Consider the following 14,517-nt stretch of genomic DNA (forward strand, 5'->3'; position numbering starts at 1 on the left):
ACGTGACAAACCGCAACCAAAAGGTATCCCAGAAACCAAACATTGTGCGTGATTATAACAATGGGATGTTTGGGATCGACCGGTCAGACCAGATGCTCTCTTACTATTCTGCTTTGCGCAAAACAATCCGTTGGTACCGTAAATTGGGGTGACTTCGGACAACGTGGTGAATTCGGACAGTGAGCCAATAAAAGTATAGAATAGTATTGTTATTGTTGCAACTTACACTGTGTATATTTTTTGCACTTCGAGCACCCCATATATGCGTTGGTACTTTTCCACAGACCATCGGTATCTGTTATACATACGTTTAGTGTCGCAGGGCCGTGTTCCATGGTAGGTGTGCAAAATCGGTCTCCATTCAAACTTTTGTAAACTTTCTCTCGATATCTTTAACCACAAAACTTAACCTTGTATCAGGCGATTTTTTATAAAGTCATTTTATTGAAGTATCCAATATCCTCCTAAGTCCCCGCGTCCACACTTGTGGACAAATTAAACTTTGTCCTGTAATTTGATACCGTGAGGCATATTGAAATTCAAACCTAATGACCATCTCTGTGGACATGCAGTCAAGCTCAGGGGAGTTAACTGTGTAAGAAATTTAGAACTCTTCAAATTGGAGGTGAGAAAGTAAAATGGCGGACTGCAGTCCGAGAGCGGAAAGCCCCACAACAAAAAGTAAGTAAAAGATTTTCCAGATTTCTGATTTTTTGTGAACAAATCATTGGTGTTCTTAAATTTGTAATGTAACAAGGATTTATACTGCGCAGGTGTTGTTTTTCTTTGAGGTTTTTTACACAAAGTTACTAGGGGTGTAAGTAGAATGTCCAAATGTGTCGACATTGGATCTGAGATGTTTATTTTGATGTCCACACATGGGGACATTGGGTTTATGTTTATATCTGGAGCCCGTAATGTCAGGTTATGGACAAGCTCTGTCCACACTAAGAAAGGCAGAAATCTTTATTGAGTTTTAGCAGCTTTACTTAGAAATTATCGACCTACCAAACTCAGAAGTACTATAGTCTAAACTGTATTAAATATTCAAAATACGAATTCTCAGCTTCCCACTATTTTTCCAGATGCTAGGAAGCAACTTTCAACCGAAGAAGTCCTCGATCTACTGGACAATTCCGACATCGATTTTTCGGATGGGGAGTTCCACGATACTGAGGTGAATGGATTTCATGACTCGGATGCGGACCCTGAATACGAACCCAGTGAAGGTGACAGCGACACTGATCCCAGCTCTGATGGAGATGAAAATATGGCCATTGCGGATGATAATACCCAACCACTTCCCTCAACTAGTAGGGGACGTGCGACTAGAGGTCGTCCGAGTAGACGTGGTACTGGAGGTCGAGGCCGCAGCAGAGCTCCTGAGCGCAATGACCAGCTGAAGTGGGAAAATAGGCAGTTTCGTCCGCAGCAAGGGAACAACCATGCGCAAGGTGACCAAAATCGACATCCCCAACCAACAATTAATCAGCGACAAAACTGGACTCCTTCGGATTATTTTGTTCAGTACATGGACACAAATCTCTTTGAAACCATAGCTACTGCCACCAACCAGACTTCTGTTTTGAACACAGGTCGATCCTTACAAGTCACAACAGAGGAGGTTCGAAAATTTATTGGCATTAACATTTTGATGGGAAGTCTGAAGTACCCACGAATCCGAATGTACTGGGCCAACAGCACGTTTGTTCGGGAATTAAACAGGCAATGGGCCGAAACAGATTTTTCAAAATCCGGTCCAACTTAAAAGTGGTCGTGGACTTAAATGTTCCGGCGGAAGATAAACAGCGCGACAAACTGTGGAAGCTGCGCCCATGTCTGGAGCGAGTGCGACAAGCTTGTTTGGCGCTACCCAGGCCTGAAAACATTTGCATAGACGAACAAATGATACCCTTTACAGGTCATGTGAGTATCAGGCAACACATCCGGGGTAAGCCCTACCCAACAGGTCTTAAGAATTTTGTTCTTGCTGATCCAACTGGTGAAGTATTGGACTTCCAAGGGAAAAACTCCTTCCCAGATGCCGCCACGTCTACATTGTCCATTGGTGGTCTGGCTGTCCTCAGGCTTACACAGACACTTCCGGCCGGTTGCTCCTTGTTTGTAGACAGATATTTTACAAGCATTCGTCTGCTGGACTGTCTGCTGGAGAAAGGCATTACAGTCACTGGTACTATAATGAAAAATCTTGTGCCGCGAAATGCCAAACCGTGCTTGAAAAATGACACAGAGATGAAACGTCAGGGTAGGGGGTCAATCAATCAAATCGTGTGTGATGACAACAAGATTTGCATTACCCAGTGGTATGACAATAAAGCAGTGCTGTCAGCATCCAGTGAATTTGGAGCTCAACCTAACGATAGCTGTAAAAGGTGGTCTAAGGAAGACCACGCCTACATTGAAGTCCCGCGGCCTGCCGTCATCAAACAGTATAATGACAAAATGGGTGGAGTGGACCTAAGTGACCGGATGATACCTTACTATAGAATCGGCGCTCGCACTAGGAAGTGGACAATTCGGACGATTTTGCACATGGTGGACTTGTCGTTGGTGAATGCCTGGCTGCAAGAAAGGCAAGATATGCTGAATAAAGGCACACAAATCAAGCATCTACGGCAGTTCCTGGATTTCCGCCTAGCTGTTAGCGAAGATCTGTTGTTTCCCGCCGGAATACAAACATGGAACCAGAAGACGGACCCCCCTCAAAAACGTATCGCTCTGCCACCGGAAGCGGCTCGAAACACCAGGCGCTCCACTTGCCACGAATGGTTGCGCTTAAAATGCAGCAAGATGTAGACATCCCAGCTGTAAATCCGGGAAAAGTCGTGTTATGTGCACATCATGCAAGGTCTTCCTATGCATTAATGAAATGCTTCGAAAATTTCCACAAATGAACTATTTCGATGTCCCAGACGCATTGTCTCTACACCATAGTGGGCTGTGCATGGCTTATTTCTTTCAGTGTTAGGAGTCAAGTGTTTGAATAGCTTTCAATGTTTGACTGTTTCATTTTCAGCATGAACAAGTGCTCACAGTTAGTATGCCTGACCATAGTGACTTGTATTACCATTTTTTGGATTGTTTCTCGAAGTGTGTGAATCCGTCAGACACTGTAACAGAATGTTTGGCAGCTTCACTACGAATGTGGCAACAGTAATAAAGTTCTTGATACCAGCTTATACTAAAATGGCTTAGTTCTTTTATTCACTTAGATGTCCACGTATGTGGACATTGGGCTCCAGTCCTTCAGTATTATACGCAATGTCCACAAACGTGGACACTTTAACTAAGCTGAGTTTGCTATGGAATCGCCAAACGGGCAGTGTAAGGTTTAAAACAGCTCAAATGAAGTCACTGCATTAAATGGTACTAGAATCTAGACATGAATATTGTGCTGGATCTCAGGAGGATATAACAACTATATTAAGCAAGCGCAATAATTCTTTCCGTTAAAGGGAAATAATATCACCCTGTCTTGTTTTCTTTGGCGGTTAGGGATGTATTCGGACACACACAAACATGCCAAGGAAAATAAGAAAGTGGTTGGTGGTCGTGCCATGAATACATCTCTTCCCGACAAGCTCGAAAAGGCTGTTAAAGCTGTAAAAGACGGCAAATTGTCTGTTAGAAAAGCTGCAGCTCAGTATAATGTTAAACGCTCTACTCTCCAAGATCATGTAAGCGGACGTCATCTTGGTAAGCAGGGAGGTCAACCAGCTTTGTCTCTTGAAAAGGAAAATTTACTCACTGATCGCCTAATACTGTGTGGTGAATGGGGGTTTCCACTAACTTTAATGGATCTGAGACTTTTGTTAAATCCTACCTAGATCGGCGTGGCAAAACAGTGAGGGCATTCAGGAACAATATACCTGGGCCTGAGTGGGCTAAAGGATTTATGAAAAGGCACCAGAAGCAACTTTCGGGAAGAAATTCACAAAATATAAAATTGGCCAGAGCAGAAATTGGCGAAGAAGTTTTAACTACCTACTTTAACAACCTGGAGAAAGAAACCCAAGATGTTCCGCCCAGTCACATTGTAAACTACGATGAGACAAATTTGACCGACGACCCGGCCGAAAGAAAATTGTTGTGAAAAGAGGTAGCAGATACCCTGAAAAGAGTTCAAATTTTTTCAAAATCCGCTACCTCTCTCATGATTGCTGCAGCGGCGGATGGTACAGTTCTCCCGTACTACGTTGTATACAGATCCAAGCATCTTTATGACACCTGGACAACTGGAGGTCCGGAACGATGTCGTTTCAATCGCAGTCTAAGTGGTTGGTTTGACCAAGTTTGCTTCCAAGACTGGTTTTCCAATGCCATTCTTCCTTACATGAGGCGCTTGAACGGCAGGAAAATATTGATTGGTGACAATCTTAGCAGCCATTTGTCGCCGTATGTAATGAAAAGTGCCAAGAACATGACATAGCGTTTGTGTTTTCTTCCCCCAAACTCAACCCATCTTACTCAGCCCTTGGATGCGGCATTTTTCAGACCAATGAAAATATTTTGGCGTCAAATATTGGACAAGTGGAAAATCAGCGGCGAAGGACGACGATGCACTTCCATTCCAAAAGATGTATTCCCACGGCTACTTCATGAACTTTCAGAGAAATTATCTACCACTCAGAGCGAAAATGTAAAATCTGGGTTTAAAAAGTGCGGCATTGTCCCTCGCGACCCAACCCCTGTTCTTGATAGGATTCCCAGGGAAACCGAGAAAACTCCTGAAGGAGCAGGAGGCCATGGAGTGGATGGCGCATTAATAGCGTTGTTGAAAGACATGCGTGGTGCAGATTGTCAACAGCCAAAGAAACGAGCAAAGCGTCTTCGTGTTGAGCGGGAAAAAGTGTTTCTTCAGAGGATTTATCCCACAATGATGATGACAACGGTGAAACTAGTGACTCCGAGGAAACAAGTTCAGGAGAAGAGGAATCTACAGAAGCGCCGTCTGAGAGCACAGAAGGTGAAGATTCCGATAAAGGGGTTAGCAGCCATTGCGATAATATAGAAACAGAAGGTGTCCAGGGAACCTCGTCATCGGGAAATGCTCAGCGAAGCAGTGGAAGGACTGGACTAACTGGCGTGGTTAACGTGAAGTCAGTTTAAGGAGTTACATGTAGATCAGTGGGTATTAGTGCGGCTTGGGGATCGTGTGAAGAAACTGTTCATCGGAAGGATCGACACCGTGTATTATTCAGATGGGGACCTTGAGGTTTCTTTTCTAAGAAGAAAAGGTCTGCAGACAAATGTATTTGTTCACCCCAAAGAAGAAGACTGTGCATTAGTGGATTTCGACCAAATAGTTGGAGCACTTAATCAACCACAAACACTGCGAAGAGGTCTGCTCAAATTTGCGGTTGACGCCAGTGAATGGATCCCATAGTCAACAAAAGGAATTCTAGAGACGTTCTGTTCCGTATTTGAACTGTGTGTTGCAAAGCTTTTGTTTTTAAACTGTAAAATTATGCTCCCAAATGGTGTAAACGTGATGGCGGTTTCTCAAATTTGTTTCATTGTTAAGCAAAACACGTGCATTTATAACTTTTCAAAAAGTTAAAATTTGTATTTTTTAAAAACCGAATTAAAGTCCGAAACCAACCCTTTGGTTCGCTTATCTCGTTTATGTGTTGATGTAAAGTAAATGTCCGAAGTCACCACCTCCTGTGGGGGGAATTCGGACAACTTTCAAACAAAAAAAATCGCTCATACATTTAAGACTTGTACTAATGCTGGCTGAACCCATATATTAAATGCAAACTGATAAGAAGAAAAAGTTCTTATTATATCAGATATTCTGAAGCACAGAAAGAAAAGACTAAAAAAATCGTCCGAATTCACCCCAGCTTACGGTACAAGAAAATTGGACTCCATGTTTTGGAGATCATGTTGTTCAACGCTCACATCATGTACAACGAATCAGTGGGTGAACAAATGAGAATGCTGCGGTTCCGTGAAAAGGTAACACTTCACCTGCTGGGAAACGTTGACCTTCAGCCGACCCCGACTGAAGGACCGCCCGCAGAAACCTTTCACCACCTTGTCGGCGTACCACCTACAGAGAAAAAGGAGAGGCCAACAAAGCCATGCCGCCAATGCACGAAAAATGGCAGAAGACGAGAAACAAGGTACATTTGCCCCGTATGTCCTGAGAAACCAGCCCTATGCGTCGATCCGTGCTTCAAGGTGTACCATGTGTTGTGAATTTTTCGTCGGACATATACTGCTTACTGACAATAATTCGTATCTACCTTTACCCTTTTGTGGTAAATCCGTGGTAAATTACATTCACACTGTCCATTGCTGACAAATGTCATTTTTTGTCTGAATATAGTTTGCACAGAGACTGTGAGAAAGAGCAGATAACTCTGTTCAGGTTGGCCTGTCAAAATGTAGCAAATAAACGAGACGTTTTTGTCAGACATGTCTTTTGTTTTCAATTTCCGGTAAATAAGGCTCCTAGCCTGTTGCCATCATCCTTGCTTTCAGTTTACAGCATTTGCCATGCACTTTGAGGATCATAGAAATTACCTACGACTAACTACGAGATAACTCGTACTGGTGTCACGCGGTGCACCAACCACTACGAGTTATCTCGTAGCCGGCAGTCAACGTGTTAAGCACTCTTTTCAGGAAAGATGAACTTATTGGACGTAAAATGACATCAAGCCACCATGAGGTGACACAGTCTATCGAACAGCAGAACCCTGACACGTCAAACTCTTGCCAACATGATCACATCTTCTCAAAAGCCATTAATAAAAAAAAATCCAAATAATACAGGCAAAACTGTCCACGTTCACCCCGGATTAAGCCTGGATTATACAAGTAATACTATACAAAAAATAAATGTGTTTAGCTTAAGTCGTGTACATATGACGGGCTGGATCTGCTTTCACACCCACTCTATCCTACCGCCCTTTAAATAAGCTTGTTTTTTCCTAAAATGCCATGATTATCTCCAATGCAACAGCCACCCATATCGACCATATTGTCTCGCACCTCAAAGTATAGATCTTATCCAGTAGACACATTTGGTGACCACACTCGTATTAAAGTCTGAGGAGTAACAGCATTGAGCGGAGTGCTCGGTAAATATGGCACGAACACACTACACACTTCAGGCTGGGGCTGTAGCACAACTACTAATGCACAGTACATGCAACTGTTATCTAGGTCATTGTCAAAAAGCCTAGTAATAAAAACTAACATGAGTCTACTGTTCGTTAGAAGTCGGTGCAATGCCGTTTCAAATGTATGTAACGTGTACATACATGTCCCCATATGGCAGTAGTCAAAAATATACAAGATTTGACCGCACTATGCATGATTGTCTTCTGTTGAAGACGGTCCACACGTGGTGGATTTCCTACGCCTGTGGTATCAACTTCTCAAATGTAAGTATTGAGTCCCCACTTAAGGGGGTATGTGGGTTAGTCATAGGGTTATTTTAAAAAAAATACCAACTTCTTTTTTTTTTGCTAAATGAAAGGGTTAATATGTAAATAATAACATCCTAAAATATTTTTTGGAACAACAAAGTACAAAAAGGAAAAATACTGCATTTAAATCTTGTTTACATTTATTTGTCTTCAAAACTGAAAGTAAACAAACCGAAAAACTTGCTTAGAATCGGTTCTAGGAGGCCTACAAACATAATTTTTGCACCAAAATGTTCAGAAATGATTTCTCTACAACTCTCTAGAGCCATCCTAATGTGTATATAAAGTCCAATTTCATTGGTTCCTGCTTTCCATTTACTAATGCTAACAGCCTTCCAACTGACCAATCACAGCGCAGGTTTTAAACGCCTCCGGCTTTCTAATCAAACATGGTTGCCAGTGTACAGGAATGATCTAAATCGAAAGGTGTTTTGTAAAACTTAGTCCTGTATTACCTGAATAAGTGTAATTACTGTGTTCCGTGAAGCATGGATAATGAAAGGAGAAAGTTTAGATCACGAGGAAAGCGTAAACGAAGGTTTTATGGAAATCAACACTCCTCAACACGAGATTCAAGTGAAGTAAGTGGTGATCAACAACAACAACAACATGAAGTTAGCGATCGAAGGGATGGCTGTGGTTTTGTTTCTAGTCAACAAATGGACAATGTTGAAGCCCCAACAACACAGAGTGCTTCTAAAAGGAAGCTAGACTGTAGTGCTACAGTGTGTGAGCAGACTGATGGCGGTGTCAGTGATAAACTAAGCGGTTTTAGACTTATGGATTTGTCAGTACTTTCAGCTACATTTGAGCAGTGCTGTGTTTGTAAATCATGTCGAAGTGGGAACCTTGTGCTTTCTGAGGACTTGCAAAGGAAAAAAGGTTTATCAATGTATTTGGAGCTGACATGCTCATTTTGTCATAGACAAACTGAACTCTATACATCAAGCAAATGTGATAGGAGCCAAGTGTATGAGGTGAATAGACGAGCCGTATTGGCTATGGCTACCCTCGGTCAGGGATTGAGCTCGCTTGAAAGTTTTTGTGCCGACATGGATATGCCACCTCCCATGACCCCTGATGTCTATAGAGACACCCATGATGCTATTATAGATGCCACAAAATATGTTGCACAAGAGAGTATGCAACATGCGTCCAATCTGGAACATGAAACAGTCGGCGCTGATTACAACACTCCCGTGGACACTAAATGTATGTTTGACGGCACGTGGCGTCGCAGAGGACACGCCTCTCTCCAAGGAGGAGTCACAGCTATTTCACCATATTCTGGGAAAGTACTGGACTATGAGATACTGAACAAATTTTGCAAGGGGTGTAGCTACTGGGAATCCAAGGATAAAGAGTCTGTTCCATACCAGCAGTGGGCAGCTAACCATAAATGCAGCATCAATCACGAAGGATCTGCAGCAGCCATGGAACCGATAGGAGTGAAAAACATTTACTTGAGATCAGTGGAAGAGAGAAAGCTAAGATACACACAATACATCGGGGACGGGGACTCAAAGTCATTCTCTAACATAAGTGAGAAGGAAAAGCCCTACGGTAATGTTGAAATCGTGAAATTAGAATGTGTCGGTCACGTGCAAAAGAGAATGGGAACAGGTCTAAGAAATCTGAAAAAATCAAGTGGAAAAAAGAAACTTTCTGACAATAAAACACTTGGTGGGAGAGGGAGGTTAACAAACAAAGTTATTGATAAACTTCAAATTTATTATGGTCTAGCGATAAGGCGAAACAAACAAAACCTCAAAGGTATGAAACGGGAAATTTTGGCTGGCCTGTACCACAGTGCCAGTACAGATGAAAACCCACAGCATCAGTACTGCCCAGAAGAAGAAGATACCTGGTGCAAGTGGCAGCAGGCTAAAAAAAACAGTACTTCCCAGGACTACGAACACAAACACCCACTTCCACCAGCTGTTATAGAGGCTATCAAGCCTCTGTATACTCGCCTGTCACAAGAATCCCTTCTGAAACGGTGTTTGGAAGGGCATACGCAAAATAATTGCGAATCAATAAACAGTTTAATTTGGCAAAGATGTCCAAAGGAAAAATTCAGTGGTATCAGGGGGTTGTCTTTTGCTTTTGCTGATGCAGTCATTCAATTTAATGAAGGGAAATTGGGTGGGAATAAAGTACTTGAACGTTTAGGCATTCAAAATACTGTATTTTTCACTGTCGGATACAAAAAGCGTGACAGCAGACGTATTGTTTCTAGCATAACAAAGGCATCTGAAATAACAAAAAAGATTAGACAAAGCAAAAGACAGCATAGAGTTATGCAGCAGGAACACTCAATGGAGCAGGAGGGCACAGTATATGAATCTGGGGCATTTTAAGTCCCATATGTTGTACAACCATTTCTGAAATTGGTAAACCCTTTTCAAATGCAAATTACTCGTTTTTCACTTTTTTCGTGTTTTGACTTGGTTTGGCAGCTCTATATCTCTTATTTTTGGTCCTATTGGAATAAAATTTTTAGGATGTATTCTATATATCTGGTGTTGTGCAATAAACCAGTAAAAGTTTCAAAGTTTTCATTGTAACCTAGCTATATGGGCAAAATTTACATAAAAGCGGATTATGCAAATTAGCCACCAGTCTAAAAAATAATGTAAAAAATAAATACTGCTCTGATATAATATCTGATAGGGTTAGTGCACAATAGGAGCCATTCTGGAAATTCTATAACTTTTATTGAAATTGAACCAAAATTGTGGAATATAGCACTGACAACACGTTTTCGCATAATTAATGAGCTTCCGTGGTTACCATGGCAACCGTATTTAGATAATTATGCTGGTTAAATTTACTTTTAATGCCTAATCCCATTAACACGTTGACTGCTGGCTGATATGACCATAATGGGTCAAATAGGCCAAGCATGGATTATGATACATACTATCCTTGTATTCAATTTCCACATACTGAAACCAGTGACAGTTTTCATAATAACCACAGAAAGGGGAATTCCCTTATGACGAGTTTACTCGCGCTTGGCAAATACGAATGACTCCGCTTGCCACACCGCCAGCTGACGATATATATCGCATGAGGAATAAACCATCTCAGATCTGTTTATTACATAGGTTACCTAATTGTTTATAGAGTAAGCCCAAATACTTCTTGGATTTAGCTTACGTGTTCAAGGCTACTCGTACATTGCTCATTTGCTGTGAGGTATTACATCACTTCCTGTGGTTTTGTAAGTTTTCACGTGGTGTCTGAAGTTCAGAGAGCTGTAAAGATGGCTGTGTGGAACGCAGAACAGGTCGCGGATCTATTGATGTGTGAGTCTTCCGATGATGGTGGGAACGAATCATCCGTTGTTGACTCAGAAGACAGTGAGTTTCGTATTTCAAGCAGTGGTGGAGAGGATCCTACAGTTTCTTCGGAAACAGAAAGTACCGACAGTGAAAACAGAACGTACGTAACACGTGGTCGCTCGAGGGCTAGAGGTCGGCGCGTGAGAACACGTGGTGGTGGAGTTAGGGCCCGGGGCGGAAGCCGTGGAGTGTGTGTAACACCCAACCGATCGAGATCTGTAAGTCCTCAACCCAGACGAACCAGGGCAATTCATGTTCCACACCATGACTGGACCGAGGTGGCGCAAGACCCTCCAGATTTCCCATTTACCCAGACACCGGGGCTAATCAACCCTGTACCAAATGGGTCACCTGCAGAATTGTTTGAATTATTCGTAACTCCAGAACTAATTGATATGATGGTGACAGAAACAAACCGGTATGCTGCAGCACAAATAAATAAACAGCGCCCACTACGCAGGCATTCCCGTTTGAATGACTGGCGTGACACTAATGCAGTGGAAATGAAAAAGTTTCTGGCACTCTTACTTCACATGGGCCCCGTCTCGCTGCCCACGATAGAGCATTACTGGAGTACAAACAATTTATACAAAAACACTCTGTTTGGCAGTATCATGAGCCGCAACAGATTCCAACTTCTGCTTCGCTTTTGGCATTTTACAGATAATGCGAACGCAGATGCCACAGATCGTTTGTATAAATTGAGACTTGTATTAGAACATTTCAACCATACTATGGACAGGATATATTATCCAAGGAAAGAACTCAGCATTGATGAATCAATGGTATTGTGGCGAGGGAGGCTGGTTTTCAGGCAGTATATAAAGAACAAACGTCACAAGTATGGTATAAAACTGTATGAGTTGTGTGAATCACGAGGGCTAGTTCTGAGGATTCGTGTTTACACGGGCACAGCTATCGATGACATGAACATGGGACAGTCAGGTGCTATCGTCATGAAACTGTTGGACGGATTTCTGGATAAAGGACATGTTGTTTTCACAGACAACTATTATAATTCTGTGGGACTTGTAAAAAGGCTAACTAACCGATCTACTTACATTTGTGGCACACTTCGCTTTGATCGTAAGGAGAATCCAAAGGAAGTTGCAAGTAAAAAGCTGAAAAAAGGTGAACATGCTTGGAAACGTTCTGAAAGCGTTGTAGTATGCAAGTGGAAAGATAAGCGTGATGTGTTGACAATAAGTAACATGCACAGGGTCGAAATGATCAATGTAGTAAATCGCCGACAGCAGATGTCTATCAAACCAAATATAGTGCAAGATTACAATGACGGTATGTCGGGTGTTGACACATCGGATCAAATGCTATCGTACTATTCTGGCCTTAGGAAGACTCTCCGATGGTACAAGAAAATGGGACTTCATAATCTCGAGGTTTGCATAAATAAATGCTCACATCCTGCACTCTGATAACAATCCTGCAAACGCAATGAAACTCCTGGAATTCAGGGAAGCTGTGACAACCCATCTCCTCGGTGACTCGTTGAATGTGATTCCCGCGGCAGGACCTAGCCCAACATCCCAATCATCGTTCCATTACTTGGAGCACTTGCCCGCCACAGAGAAGAAGGAACGCCCCACGAAGAGGTGCAGAATTTGTAGCATGCAAGGCTTGCGAAGAGAAACTCGGTACATTTGTGCCGAGTGTCCTGACAAACCGGCACTTTGTGTAGAACCGTGCTTTAGGCAACATCATGTAAATTAGGGACCTTCAGCACGACATTGACAGTTCTTGAAATTGCTATCAGTGAGCACTTATTCCGCAGTGGTCAAGATACATTTGTAGTTACTTATGACTGGTTTTATTTTATAATTTCAACATATGTATGTGCTTTCCTCTCGAGCCCAGCTGGCTCTGTAAATATAAGTTTCTTTTTTGATTTTAGGCACGGGGTTAGTGCCACGTGGTCCAACTTTCGTCACATCGGTATGTGAAATAATAAAGAAAGATGGCGATTGTTTCAGACGTACACTATATTGTTGTTTTATTTATTCATCAAACAAAAGAATAATGCCAAAACTATGCGTCTAATGAGGCTAGCCAGCCAAAACTCTCCCGCCAGGGGGAGCCGCTGTCCATGAGTGGTAGTGGTTCAACATGGCTACTTCCACGTATGCTGGCTGGACAGTGACTAAATTAAAAGTTGAGTTATCGCGGAGAGGGGCAGCATTGTCAGGTCGGAAGGAAGCACTGATTGAAAGGTTTGTAGTCTTTTAGTTTGATGTTTTATGCAATTGTTTTTCAAATATCACACTGTTTTGGCATGAAAGATACGTGTCAGCGTCGGTGTTGTTGTTGTAATTTACATGTAGCTAGGCCTAAGTTTTACACGTGGTAAAAGAAAATATGGTTTTAAAAAAAATGGATATAACCATAAAAGTCATGGTTGTTGATCAGCACTTCTGCTAGTGTTTCTATCCCCAGTTTTCAGATAATTCTTTTTTTTTTCTGCCCTTGTTAATTATAGGCTGGAAGCGTATGACAGAAACAGAAATTTTCAAAGTGAAAACACCATTATTCTTCCCGACCAGTGCGTGCCTAACTGGCCTAAGGAAGGTTTCAAGCAACTTGTTCCAGAACATAAGGTCTTGCTTCCAAAAGTTACTGCCACACAAGTCGAAGGTTACTTCAAATATAGGATTGCAGTGGACAACAACATGACGCAGGATTTGAAAGCTCTTGAGAAGGGAAAGAGACTAGTCGAAAGCCAGCGTATTACAGCCTGCAGCACACACATTACAAAATGTGACGTGTATTTCACAGGCATTGTTAAGGCTGCTATGAAGAAAAAGGTGAGTTAATTTTATATTTTTGACATCTGTGATAATTTGAGGTCCAGTCTTTTCTGTAGACAAGTTCCAGGTCGCTGCATTCCAGCCAGGCCTTATCCCGCAGTATCAAACAAATCGTGGTATGGGTGAATACCTTGAAATTATCTTGATACTGTCCACACACACCCAAAATACCCCCAAAGAATTCAATAAATTATTTAAATTTTAAGTTTTATTATATAAAAAAGGGAAGATTTTTTGTTTTGTTTAGTTTGTGTTAATTTAAATTTTATAAATTTAAGGTATCTTACACGTACAAACTACGAGTGAATGGTCAAAGTGGGGAGGTTGTCAACTCTAGCTGCGAATGCCCAGCAGGAAAGGGGCCAAACGGGACATGCAAACACATAGCTGCTGTGCTGATAATGATAGCAGAGTTTGTGAAGACAGGGCAGATCCTTGTACAAAAAAGTTGTACAGCCAACCTTCAGACATTTCATGTCCCTAAACGATCACATGACAGTGAGTAATATAAAATCAAGAGAATAAAAAAAAAGCAAAAAAAAAAACACTTACGCAAGTTTTGTTGTTTAATAGTAATCTTTGTACAAGTTTGGCTGCTCTGTGCTCTGTTTTAAACGACTATAAACCCTTTATTAGATGCAAATACATGATCTTAAACAAGGCAATGAAAAAATTTGGAATTTTTCAGTGTGTTGCAATGTTCTTTCACATTCAATTTTCTTTACGTTCGAGGGTCCCCAGTAAAGGCACAGGATCTTCCGCCAAGTAAAAAGCAGTGCCTGGATGACCCCAGAGATCCAGCCTTCAGAAATATGCCAGCGTACAACGACTATGTGCGCAATTTAGTGATCAACTATTGTGCATCCAGCCAGAAGACCTTGACTATGC

General features: G+C 41.9%; 3 protein-coding genes across 3 annotated transcripts; all 3 read left to right on the forward strand.

The window, feature by feature from the left end:
* Positions 1 to 1,905: 1,905 nt before the first annotated feature.
* On the forward strand, positions 1,906 to 2,817 carry LOC135464394 (piggyBac transposable element-derived protein 3-like). Its single transcript, XM_064741822.1, has one exon. The coding sequence runs from the start codon at positions 1,906 to 1,908 to the stop codon at positions 2,815 to 2,817; it is 912 nt and encodes a 303-aa protein (XP_064597892.1).
* A 4,297-nt stretch (positions 2,818 to 7,114) lies between these two features.
* LOC135464678 (uncharacterized) lies at positions 7,115 to 10,425 on the forward strand. Its single transcript, XM_064742168.1, has one exon. It carries the CDS (start codon positions 7,952 to 7,954, stop codon positions 9,821 to 9,823), a length of 1,872 nt encoding a protein of 623 aa, XP_064598238.1. The 5' UTR covers positions 7,115 to 7,951; the 3' UTR covers positions 9,824 to 10,425.
* Positions 10,426 to 10,731: 306 nt separating this feature from the next.
* Positions 10,732 to 12,243, forward strand: LOC135464395 (piggyBac transposable element-derived protein 4-like). The gene has a single exon (XM_064741823.1). The coding sequence runs from the start codon at positions 10,732 to 10,734 to the stop codon at positions 12,241 to 12,243; it is 1,512 nt and encodes a 503-aa protein (XP_064597893.1).
* The last annotated feature ends 2,274 nt before the right edge of the window (positions 12,244 to 14,517 follow it).

Source organism: Liolophura sinensis, chromosome 4 (assembly GCF_032854445.1).
Source record: "Liolophura sinensis isolate JHLJ2023 chromosome 4, CUHK_Ljap_v2, whole genome shotgun sequence".
Classification (NCBI taxonomy): Eukaryota; Metazoa; Mollusca; class Polyplacophora; order Chitonida; family Chitonidae; genus Liolophura; species Liolophura sinensis.

What these genes read in the sequence shown, in the direction of transcription:
- LOC135464678 (XM_064742168.1), top strand. Translation starts at nt 7,952, where the DNA reads ATGGATAATGAAAGGAGAAAGTTTAGATCACGAGGAAAGCGTAAACGA.
- LOC135464394 (XM_064741822.1), top strand. Translation starts at nt 1,906, where the DNA reads ATGATACCCTTTACAGGTCATGTGAGTATCAGGCAACACATCCGGGGT.
- LOC135464395 (XM_064741823.1), top strand. Translation starts at nt 10,732, where the DNA reads ATGGCTGTGTGGAACGCAGAACAGGTCGCGGATCTATTGATGTGTGAG.